Source organism: Lichenostomus cassidix, chromosome 8, assembly GCF_008360975.1.
Source record: "Lichenostomus cassidix isolate B80296 chromosome 8, HeHo_3.0, whole genome shotgun sequence".
Taxonomy (NCBI): Eukaryota; Metazoa; Chordata; class Aves; order Passeriformes; family Meliphagidae; genus Lichenostomus; species Lichenostomus cassidix.
Window position 1 is genome coordinate 23,790,149 of NC_139489.1, and position 10,736 is coordinate 23,800,884.

The following is a 10,736-nucleotide window of genomic DNA, read 5'->3' on the forward strand; positions in this document are numbered from 1 at the left end:
GGGGCGCTCTGGCCCGCCCCCGCCGCGCTCCGCGGCCGCGCCCCGCCCCCGACCCGCGGCCCCGCCGCCGGGCACCCGCCATGTTTGCTGAGGGCGGCCCGGCCCGCTGCCGCCAATGGCGCGCTCGGGGGCCGTGCCGCTTCACCCGCCGGCGGCCATGTCTGTTCCGGGCAGGGCTGGGCCGGGCGCGGCGGGGTGCCAGAGGCCGGGGTGCTGCCTGGGGGCACGGCAGGCCCTCAGGATGGACCCCACAGACTGCCGCAGCCAGGCACTGAGTTCCCTGGTCCCCGCGGCACGGGGCTGAGCTTTATTGCGCTTTCCTGAGGCGCCCCGGTTGGTCACGGTCCCAGTTTCCCCACCACCTCTGTGACCTAACCCGCAGAGTCTGTGGAGCTGCCAGGCCAGGATTTAGAGAAAGGGAGTGATCCCTGTCCTCAGAGCAGTGCATGACCAGACTTAGTGGTACCACAGCAGGAAGGCGTGTCAGACCAGGCTGCACCGTCAAGGAACGACTCCCTCTGTGCTCTGTCATACCTAGAGAGACAACAGACACAAGCCCGAGGGAAAAGTAGAAGATTGCCGGGAAGAGCCGCTGTCTCGTTCACTTGAGGCTAAAAAGAGAGCAAGACATAGATGAGGGTGGCCACAATCATGCCGATGAGGTTGCTGGGAGGACCCGCTGTTGCCTTCACATGAGGCGAAGAAGAGAGTGAGCCATATAGGCAAGGGTGGCCACAATCATGCTGATGGTGAGGAGCACCGTGAGGATGTGAGACATGGTGCTGGAGCGGGCAGGCTGGCCGCTGGCCCGGCTCTGCAGAGCCCTGATGACACGCTGCCGCTGGGTGAGGATGGCCTTTCTGGCACCGTCCCACACGCCTGGGCCCCGCAGCCGGTACTGGTACGGTGTGCAGGGACCAAAGAGCACCTCCAGCGCCAGCCTGGGGTCCGTGAGGAACAAGGTGAGCAGGTTGGGCTTGACCCCCAGCTGGCAGGCGAGCTCGTCCATGTAGGGAATATAATCCACCTGGATGGTGTGCCGCTGGCTCTTCACGTACCTGTGGGCAGGGAGGGAGGGCAGGCAGGTTTGACACGGGGGCATGGGGTAAGGATGCCAGGGTGGTGCTGTGCAGGGGCCTTACCGCTTAGCCATTCTCTCCTTGGTTTGTGTGATTTCAGCCAGCATGTTGGTGCGTGGTGGCAGGTCTCGCAGCCCTGGGTGAGAGGAGGACGTAGATGGAGGGAGGGCTGTGCTCATGCCACAGTCTGGATGGCTCTGCAGCCCAGCCTGGCCTCTGTTTGCATGTGGGGCTTTTGGGATGTGCCACACCACATCAGGAGCAAAGTGGGGGACATGGGCAAAGAAAGTAATTGCAGGAAAGGAAAGGGAGAAGGTGGTTCTGCAGACAACAGGACCAGTTAGTGGCCCCCCGAAGAGAAGAGCACTGCAAGAGCCATTAAAAAATGCAACACTGGGTTTTGTCCTCATGAAGGAGCAAAAGGAGGAGAAAAAAGTGAGTGTGGGGAGGCAGTGTATGGGGGGATGCCATCAGCCTAACAACTTAGTCTTGGTGTGGCTGGGGGAGCCCAGCTGCATCCCCCAAACTGCCTGACCTTACCCTTGAACACGTGGGTGGCCCAGCGACACTGGAGCTCGGAGATGGGCATGATGGCACCCAGGGGCTGGATGAGGCCAATGAAAGCCAGTGTTGGCTTCTCCAGGTCAGGGGGGAACACAAATTTGTAGAGGGAGATCTGGTTGTTCACCACCTTCACGCAGTCCTCAAGGAATGGGAAGGAGAAGCTGTATCCTGTGGCAAAGACCACAGCATCGATGTCTTCCCTGGTGCCATCCTCAAAGATGGCAGATGTCTCTGTGAACTCCTGGATGTTCGGCTTCATCCGCACCCTGCCTGAAATGATGCGGTTGGGCAGGTCATCGTTCACGGTTGGGTGCTGGTCTAGGACCCTGGAAGGCACAGACAGACCTCATTCAGGCCCTGGCAGGGGGATGGACATTGCAGGAGCAGGTACCTGCGGTGCTGCTGGGGCACTCACCGGTGCTTGGGCTTTAGGCCATAGAGTTTGTGGTCAAAGCGGGTGTTCAGCTTCCTCTCCACGAGAAAACTGAGGACATTGGAAGGCAGCAGGTTCTGAATGAGCTGTCCGAAGCGACTGAGGTAGCTGAAGTCAGCAGGGTACCCGTTGTCCGCCACCCGGAACAGCACCCAGGACCCACGCCTGGTGCTGAGGAAAACCTGGGAGAAAGGAGAAGAGAGGTGGTGGCATGGCAGCATCCTCAGACTAGACTGGCCCCTGCCATGCTACAGGGACAGGGAAGCCAGCACAGCTGCTGGGACCACAATAGCCACCCCTATAGAGAGATGTGGTGCTTGTGGCCAGGTGCTGGAGGGAAGGGAGCCCATGGGGGGTGGTGGGGGATGATTGGTGTCCTCTGGGGTCCCATCCCTGTTGGCTCTTCCAGCAAACCTGCTTGGCTACGTGGCTCAGCTCCACTGCGATATCGATGCCTGAATTCCCGATGCCAACCACGACCACCCGCTTTCCCAAAAAGGACTGTGGAGTCTTGTAGTCCCGGCTGTGCAGGTACCAGCCCCCAAACTTTTCCAGCCCTGGAAGAGAGAAGGAAGCTGTGCTGGGTTGCGATGTGGGGCAGGAGGGCGGCTGCCCCCTGTTCAGACTGGCGGTGTGTTTTGGGAACAGGCTGGGACCAGTGTGACCAACAGGTGCTATGCTCCAGCCTGTTCCCCAGCCAAAGAGATTCTCCACAGCTGAAAGCTTTCCAGGCATTTTCCCATGGCACCCAGACGAGGAGACCACCACCAGTGCCGAGCCCTCCAGCCTTGGTGAGGAGCTGGAGAGCCCAGCAGGTGCTTGACCAGCAACATCAAGAGGGAGCCTGTCCCAGGTAGGAGAGGCACACTGGCAGTGGTGACATCTGCCAGTGGGGTACTTTGGGTACTCATGCAATCCCATCCGGTGTGTTAAACTGCAAAGGCATTTAGGGATGTCAGGGAGCAGGCAAACAGCCCACAGGCAGTACCTGGGAAGGAATTGAGCGGGAGATGTGCGTCGGTGTGGTGCCCACTGCACACCAGCACGGCGTCGAAGACAGCCGTCTCCTTCTTCCCCTCACTCTCTGTCACCACCTCCCACTGCCCACTGCTGGCAAAGTCAGGGCGCTTGGACACACGGCACACACTTGTCTGGGCACAGGGAGAGCAGTGTCAGGCACCCTGTGCCTCCCGTTCCTGCTGCCACCGCCCCCTCGGGACCCCAGCTCTCACCCTGAAGCGGATGTGGCGGAGCAGGTCGAAGTGCTGGGCATACATGCGGAAGTACTCCATGATCTTGGAATTGTGCATATAGTTGGGGAAGTCCTCGGGGATGGGGTAGTCGCTGAAGCACATCATCTCCTTGGAGGTGTTGATGATGACAGAGGGGTAGATGCTGGCACGGCCGTCCTCAGGGTGCTCCTGTGGGAGTAGGGCACAGCTCAGTGCTGCAGGACTGCAGGGGTCAGGAACTGCAGGGCTGCCTGCCTGCCCTGCCTGGCACCTCCCCTGTGGGTACAGGATTAAGCCACAGGTGGTTGTAGCACCCATCCTGCACCTAGCACTCTCCTGTGGCTGAGACCCTTCCACCCCAAAAAATGGAAGAGATAGTGCTGGGTTGACAGGGGTCAAGCATTGGCGACAATGGGTTGTGGTGGTCTTGTGTCTCAGTTTCCCTGCTTCCACTCCTTGTCCCTATGAGTTAGCACATTCCCAAAGCTCCTGTGGTGCTGTTGCCCTGACTCCCACATCAGGAATCCCTGGTTGTGGAGCCAGCTCTGGTACTTCCTGCTGAGTGGCTGCTTCTGCTCATCAGGTCTGTGCCTCAGCAGCCAGATGCTGCTTCTCTGGTTCTGCTCCACCAGCCCTGTTCTTGACCCATCACAGGCAGAACGAGCGGGCTGTGACCGATCCACCCCAAACCCCACTCTGAGGAGTCATGCATGTCCCCCCAGGCTCTACTACCCACAAATCAGAGCTTGGTGGGAACACTGGTCATCTTGTTGGTGGGTCCATGGGAGAAAAGTCAGCCGCCTCATGAGGTGGGGGCAGAAACAAGCTCCAGGATTGACCCAAGGCAGGGAGAGCCAAGGCACGGAAAAGGCACTCGTGTCTCTGCGTGGGTGAGTGGCACAGAAGCAGGGAGAGGAGCAATCATGATTCCAGGAAAGGGCTGGGCAGGACAAAGACTGGGATAAACAGTGGCGTCAGGTAGGACTAGATAGGTAGGAAAGGGCTGGGAGCAACCAAGAGCAAAAGAGCAGAGGAAGGGATGGATGAGACTGGGAAGGGAGGGATGGGAAAGGGGAAGTCTGAGCCGGGGGAGAAAGCCATGAAATGAAGTCCTTGGGGAGGCTTCATCCAGCTGCTGGTGAGCAGGAGATGGGTCCAATGTGCCTGGAACACTAGTTGGCACCATGCTGCCAAAGCAGTTTTACTTTCCTGTGGTTTTCCTTGGAAACCTGCCTGCTGCACGCATGTAAAGCAGGGGAGTGGTGTGTCGTTATCTGCCAAGGACTGATTCCAATCCGATCCGTGCTGCTGCCGTGGGGCAGGCTGGCTGCGTGGGACTTACCTCAAAGCGCCAGAGTCCCCCGATGTCCTTGCTCCTCTCAAAGCAGGTGGGCTCCAACCCCTCATCCAGGCAGCATTTCAGGGCGCACAGGCCAGAGGCACCGGCACCGATGATGGCTACTCTCCGGGCAGGCATGTCCTACGGTGTGGTGGTGGCGGGGATGCTGGAGAAGCCGTGGCCAGGAGCAAAACGCACTGACGGAGGATTGCGGAGCCTGGCGGGTCACACCCGGGAGGATGCCTGGTGCTGCTCAGTTTAGGGGTGACTGTGCCTGTGCTTCCTGTGGGCGGCCGAGGTCAGCTGGGGTGTCACAAGATCTGTTTCTTCTAGACATGATCTACAGGTTTCCCCCACCGCCTTACCACACCTCCTGCCTTCGTCTGCCCTCTGCAAGAGGTGCATTAAGTTCTGTAAGCAGTTAATGATGCTGACATTGCCCCAGGACTTCCTGGGCAGGGCAGAGGCTATGTGGCTATGTGGCTATGCTTCAGAATTCAGCAGGTTGTGGCGTGGAAAACAAACCTAGGGGGATGATCAGGGGGCCTGGCATGACAAGCCCAGGTGTGTGGTGGCCAGGACCCCCATCCTTTACCACAGCTCACCCAGCCACCTTCCAGAGGGGCTGTGTGCAGGTGACAAGGGTGGCACTGAGCCGTCCTGCTGTGACTGCTGGGACTTGCTCCGGTGGCACACACCCTGAGAGAGGCTGTCTTGCTGTGGAGCACGTGTGTGCATCAGCCCGTGCTGTAGTGGGCCGGTGCTACGAGGTCGATCTCAAACGCGTGAGCATGCGCAAAGCACACGAAGGTGTCAGTGATGGTGTCAGTAACAGGACAGACACATGGCTGTTTAATGCATTTATTCAGTTAGAAAGTGTGCTGTGCCTGTGCTGCTTAGCTCTGCTGGGTGTGGCAGCATTGGCATGGCTGGGTTACAGGGCACAGAAAAGCCCGGAGCACTGGCTGAGAGGGACTGGATTTGAGCCTGCAGTGAGCAGGTTTCCTCCTCTGTCCCTGATGGCACTCTCCATGGGGAGGTGCAGAGCAGGAGCCCAAGCACTATTCTGGCAGCTAGGGAGGCTCTGTGCATCCCGAGCTCATGGTGTAGTCACAGTGAGGCTGTGCCAGGCAGGAGGAAGGTTTCTGCCACCACTGGGGTGCACAGGCTGCCAAGGGGCAGAGGTGGCCAGCCAGCCCCAGCACATTGCAAAGCCTCCCTTCCTGTGCTTGCAGGGCACTTACAGGTAAGCAAAAACAGCGGCCAGGATGGCCACAGCCCCAACCAGCTTGAGTATGAGCGGCACGGTGTGGGTTGAGGTGCTCTCTTCCACATGCCGTGTCTGCAGGGGCTTGAGGATGCGCTGATGCTGGGTGAGGATGGCCTCCCTGGCACCATCCCACGCGCCTGGGCCCCGCAGCCGGTACTGGTACGGTGTGCAGGGACCAAAGAGCACCTCCATCGCCAGCTTGGGGTCCGTGAGGAACAAGGTGAGCAGGTTGGGCTTGACCCCCAGCTGGCAGGCGAGCTCGTCCATGTAGGGAATATAATCCACCTGGATGGTGTGCCGCTGGCTCTTCACGTACCTGTGGGCAGGGAGGGAGGGCAGGTCGGTGGCTGGAAGCTGAGCCAGCAAATACCCCGCATACCAGGAAGGTGGTATGGGACAAACTGGATTGTGGGTAGTATGGCAAACAACATCCTTGCCCTCTGCTGGCACAGAAAAATGTGCCAGGATGTATCCAGGGGCCAGGATGGATGCCCATAAGCAGCTGTGCCCAAGGCAGCCCCTCAGTGCTTCCGCAGGGATCTTACCGCTTTGCCATCACTTCTTTCTTCTGCTCGATGTCAGCCTCCATGTCGTGCTGTGAGGGCAGCTTGTTCAGCCCTGGGGAGGATGAGACACAGGCAGCCACTATGGTGCTGCCCTTGCCTGGGTGCTATGCCTCTGCCAGCACCACCACGGCATGTGGTCTGGCACCTGAGGCATGTCTGAGCTCCTTGGGATGGGAAGATGCAGTCTGTGGAGCTCAGGGTATGGGTGTCCCTGTGCCTCTCAGACAAGAGGCCCTCTCAGCATGACAGCTGCAAGGCAGCCATGCCATCACCATGGCCAGGACGGCACAACAAGCTGCCGCCTCCCTGACATGGCTGGGCACCATTTGCCCTCACTCCAGGCTGCATCCACAGGGTAGGTTTGCCTCACTTACCCTTGAAGACACGGGTGGCCCAGCGACACTGGAGCTCGGAGATGGGCATGATGGCACCCAGGGGCTGGATGAGGCCAATGAAAGCCAGTGTCGTTTTCTCCAGGTCAGGGGGGAACACGTATTTGTAGAGGGAGATCTGGTTGTTCACCACCTTCACGCAGTCCTCAAGGAATGGGAAGGAGAAGCTGTATCCTGTGGCAAAGACCACAGCATCGATGTCTTCCCTGGTGCCATCCTCAAAGATGGCAGATGTCTCTGTGAACTCCCGGATGTTTGGCTTCACCTGCACCCTGCCTGAAATGATGCGGTTGGGCAGCTCATCATTGATGGTCGGATGCTGGTGAAGGACCCTGGAAGGTACATGGAGCCATTAGGGCACTCGGAAGGAAGTGTTTCTGCTCCATGTTCTGCTCTACCAGCTGCTCCCTGCTCTGGGAATGCTCATTCACAGGGATGCTCAGCAGGTGCCTCTGCACTGGTGTCTCCAAGAGTCCTTGGAAGGGGCATTGCCTGGGCACAATGAAATTATTAACCCAGCCCAAGCACAAGGAGCATGGATTGGTTGAGCAGGGCTGGACACAGTGGGAGGCAGAAGGTCCCTTCTGGGCAGGGGCAATGTTTGCTGATACCTGTGCTTTGGCTTCAGGCCATAGCGTGCGTGGTCAAACCTAGCATTCAGCTTATTCTCCATGTAGTCACATGCCATGGATGTGGTGAGCAGCTTCTGCAGGAATGTCTTCAGGCGGGTGGTCAAGATGGTGTCGATAGGGTAGCCCTGATCTCCAACCCGGTTGAGGACCCATGCACCCCGCCGTGTGCTGAGGAAGACCTAGACAAGGAAGAAGGATCAATTGCGGAAGGCAGTGATGGTTCTCGGGTGGCTGCTCTGGGGGGGGACATGTCCTTGCCCTGGGATCACTCCACTTTGTGCTGCCCAAGCACTGGGAAAAGACCTGGAGGGCAGAGTGAGCTGATAATTGGCATCTTGCAGGGGAGTGGGACCATGTCTCAGTTGCCTGGCAGCTGGGATTGGCAGGTGCCAGCATTGCCAAACACAGTGAGTGCTGGGATAGAGCAGCAGTTGTGCAAGTGCCTTGGTCCTGGTGTCCTTTTGGAACTGACAGTGACCCACAGGGGCTGGCCTGCCCGCCATGACCCCAGTCTTGCTGCTCACCTGCTGGGCTGTTTGGCTGATTTCCACAGCCAGGTCTGACCCCGAATTCCCGATCCCGATGACAACAACCCTCTTGTTTGTGAAAGCCTGAGCATCCTTGTAGTCTCGGCTGTGGAGGTACCAGCCCTTGAATTTCTCAATTCCTGTGAGGAGGGAGGAGGGATGCTCAGCTTCCTGGTGCCAGGTTGGAGGATCACCCGCCTAAAGACTGGAGATGCTCCCTTGCCCCACCAAACCACTCCTGGGGAGCACAGGAGTGCTCTGGGAATCAAAGCAAGGCAGGGAAATGCTGGGGCCAGGAGGGAAAGCAGCAGGGGGAATGGGGACTGGCATGGACTGGTGTCTCCTCATACCAGTGTGCAGGACAGTACCTGGGAAGGAATTGAGCGGGAGATGTGCGTCGGTGTGGTGCCCACTGCACACCAGCACGGCGTCAAAGACAGCCGTCTCCTTCTTCCCCTCACTCTCCGTCACCACCTCCCACTGCCCACTGCTGGCAAAGTCAGGGCGCTTGGACACACGGCACACGCTGGTCTGGGCACAGGGAGAGCAGTGTCAGGCACCCTGTGCCTCCTGTTTCTGCTGCCACCACCCCCTCGGGACCCCAGCTCTCACCCTGAAGTGGATGTGGCGGAGCAGGTCGAAGTGCTGGGCATACATGCGGAAGTACTCCATGATCTTGGAGTTGTGCATGAAGTTGGGGAAGTCCTCGGGGATGGGGTAGTCGCTGTAGCACATCATCTCCTTGGAGGTGTTGATGATGACAGAGCGGTAGATGCTGGCACGGCCATCTTCAGGTTGCTCCTGTGGGAGTGGGGCACGGCTCAGTGCTAGCCGGGGGAATGATGGGGAAGGATGGCTGGCTCCTTTACATGGAGCCCCTGCCCTCAGTCTTACCCAGAGGATCCCACTGTGGCTGGCTGCCACCCCACCAGCCACCACTGAACCCTGAGGGTCACCGTACTGACCCCCAGCAGGAGACGTGGCCAGCAGGGTTTACCTCAAACCTCCAGAGGCCTCCGATGTCGCCGGTCCTCTCGAAGCAGACGGGCTCCAGCCCCTCCTGCAGGCAGGCTTTGATGGCGCACAGCCCGCTGGGGCCCCCTCCGATGATGGCCACCTTCTTTGCCATGCTGCGCTCCACCACCGGGTCTCTGCCTGGGGACAGCGTCGGACAGGGGGGCTGAGTGGCCAAGGGTGCAGCTGTGCAAAACTTTGACCCTGGTGCACCTAAGAGGTCCCGAAAGAGGCAGCCCTTCAAAAGTTTGTTTGGGGTTACAAAGCAACTGCTGTCCCCTGCCAAGTGGGAACCTGGCCAGTGTTGGGTTTGGCACTGTTGTGGTGTTGCCTCTGGATGCTGTGAAGAGAAGTCCTACCGAGTGTCAGGGAGCCTCAAAATCTCCCTGCCCATGCCAAGTCCCGCGTTGGAAGTGCCCTAGCGTGCCGTGCCCTGCTGTGGGGACCGACGGCTCCCACCCAAGTGCTGACAGCCCCTCTGCCTGCCCTTTGCCCTCTCCCTTCCCCGGGGAGATTCCTGTTGTGCTGTCCCGATGGTCGCTGCCAGCGGCTCGGGGGACACCCTTAACCGACCTGCGGCCGTGGACTGAGCAGCCCAGGGAAGGCTGGTGGCAGGCAGGGAGCCGAACGAAGGTCTCTGCCGCGATGGCCCGACTCGTGACGCCGGACCGTGGCCTGGCTTTATGGTGCGCGGCGTCCGGGAGCGAGGCCTCCCCCTCCGTCACTCCTCCCACGGGGCGAGGGAAAGGAAGGCAGAACTCGTCTGGCTCCCGGCCGCCTGCCTGGCTGTTCCGGCAGCGCTGTCGCCGCAGCCTGGGACGGCGGCGTAAGGAGTCGTTCCAGGCGCTGCGTGGGGACGCGAACACACAGCTGATCCTTGTGGTTGCGTGCTTGGTAAACAAACGCCGCCCTGGACTTTTTACCGTGGGATTATCTGGATCAGCCCAACCTCGGTTATCGTGGTACTCGGGGACACACACGGCTCTGGCTGCTCCAGTGGCAGTCGGCACTGTATTGCCCACATTCCCTGTGCCCCTGGGCTGGGCATGTCAGCACAGCGACCCGATAGCCACGGCACACTCTTGGGTTAGTGGAGTCCTGGGGCCAGTGGAACCCCAGTGTGAGGAGCATCACGACGTTGGGGTGTCACTGGTGCAAGTGTGGTGAGACCAGTAAGGAAAAGGTTGTCTCTGACAACAGGAGGCACAGACCAGGGGGATCCAGACCTCACTGCTGGCTCCTGGCACACTCGCAGCCAGACAGCCCCGAGGACTGCAGGGGAAATTTGTTCTCCCATGTCCAGGGAACTCTGCCATAGAGCTGAGCAAGGCACAGGGCTACAGAGGGGTCACTCTCTGCAGCTGAAATGGTTTTAACCTAAAACTCATAGTATGTTTGCAGTAAGCTTAATAAAGCTCATTCTGTCCCTCACTGTTGGCAAGGGCTGATCTCTGCCTGGGGCAAAGCCTGTGAGCTGCCAACCCACACTCTGCGCCTGCCTGTCGAAAAGCATCATAAGTATCTTACCAGGCAAGGAATCAGCACGGGGACGGTGAGGTGACGGCACTGGCAGTGCTATTCTCCCTGCTCCGCTGTCAGCTGGCTTCTGGCTCTTTTGCAAGCTCTGCGCAGACTGACCAAGGCTGACAGGTACAGGGGATCTCTCTGAACTCTCAACCACTCTGCCG

The 10,736-nt window shown here is 59.3% G+C and overlaps 2 protein-coding genes across 4 annotated transcripts; both read right to left on the bottom strand.

Annotated features, from left to right (window-relative positions):
* Positions 1-78: 78 nt before the first annotated feature.
* On the bottom strand, positions 79-5,359 carry LOC146434096 (flavin-containing monooxygenase 5-like). The gene is made up of 8 exons (XM_085068438.1): positions 4,651-5,359; positions 3,309-3,497; positions 3,065-3,227; positions 2,491-2,633; positions 2,059-2,258; positions 1,620-1,969; positions 1,143-1,215; positions 79-1,058 (listed from the first exon to the last, which is right to left on the bottom strand). Exons 1-8 carry the CDS (start codon positions 4,783-4,785, stop codon positions 689-691), a joined length of 1,623 nt encoding a protein of 540 aa, XP_084924564.1. The 5' UTR covers positions 4,786-5,359; the 3' UTR covers positions 79-688.
* A 135-nt stretch (positions 5,360-5,494) lies between these two features.
* On the bottom strand, positions 5,495-10,725 carry LOC146434097 (flavin-containing monooxygenase 5-like). Of its 3 annotated transcripts, none has more exons than XM_085068424.1 (9): positions 10,576-10,725; positions 9,032-9,189; positions 8,647-8,835; positions 8,403-8,565; positions 8,032-8,174; positions 7,487-7,686; positions 6,858-7,207; positions 6,463-6,535; positions 5,495-6,233 (listed from the first exon to the last, which is right to left on the bottom strand). In XM_085068424.1, exons 2-9 carry the CDS (start codon positions 9,161-9,163, stop codon positions 5,888-5,890), a joined length of 1,596 nt encoding a protein of 531 aa, XP_084924550.1. In that variant the 5' UTR covers positions 9,164-9,189; positions 10,576-10,725; the 3' UTR covers positions 5,495-5,887. The 3 variants fall into 3 exon arrangements, with proteins under 3 accessions (XP_084924550.1, XP_084924548.1, XP_084924551.1); XM_085068422.1 differs by having other exon boundaries at positions 9,032-9,261; positions 10,576-10,714; XM_085068425.1 differs by lacking the exon at positions 10,576-10,725 and adding an exon at positions 9,622-10,442.
* Positions 10,726-10,736: the final 11 nt, after the last annotated feature.

Excerpts from the sequence above, each read along its gene's own strand:
- LOC146434096 (XM_085068438.1), bottom strand. The coding sequence starts at position 4,785 with ATGCCTGCCCGGAGAGTAGCCATCATCGGTGCCGGTGCCTCTGGCCTG. Across the intron at positions 3,498-4,650 it reads GGGGACTCTGGCGCTTTGAG|GAGCACCCTGAGGACGGCCG; the intron begins GTAAGTCCCACG and ends CTACTCCCACAG. Across the intron at positions 2,259-2,490 it reads TGAGCCACGTAGCCAAGCAG|GTTTTCCTCAGCACCAGGCG; the intron begins GTTTGCTGGAAG and ends CCTTTCTCCCAG.
- LOC146434097 (XM_085068424.1), bottom strand. The coding sequence starts at position 9,163 with ATGGCAAAGAAGGTGGCCATCATCGGAGGGGGCCCCAGCGGGCTGTGC. Across the intron at positions 8,836-9,031 it reads GAGGCCTCTGGAGGTTTGAG|GAGCAACCTGAAGATGGCCG; the intron begins GTAAACCCTGCT and ends CCACTCCCACAG. Across the intron at positions 8,566-8,646 it reads TCCGCCACATCCACTTCAGG|ACCAGCGTGTGCCGTGTGTC; the intron begins GTGAGAGCTGGG and ends CCCTGTGCCCAG.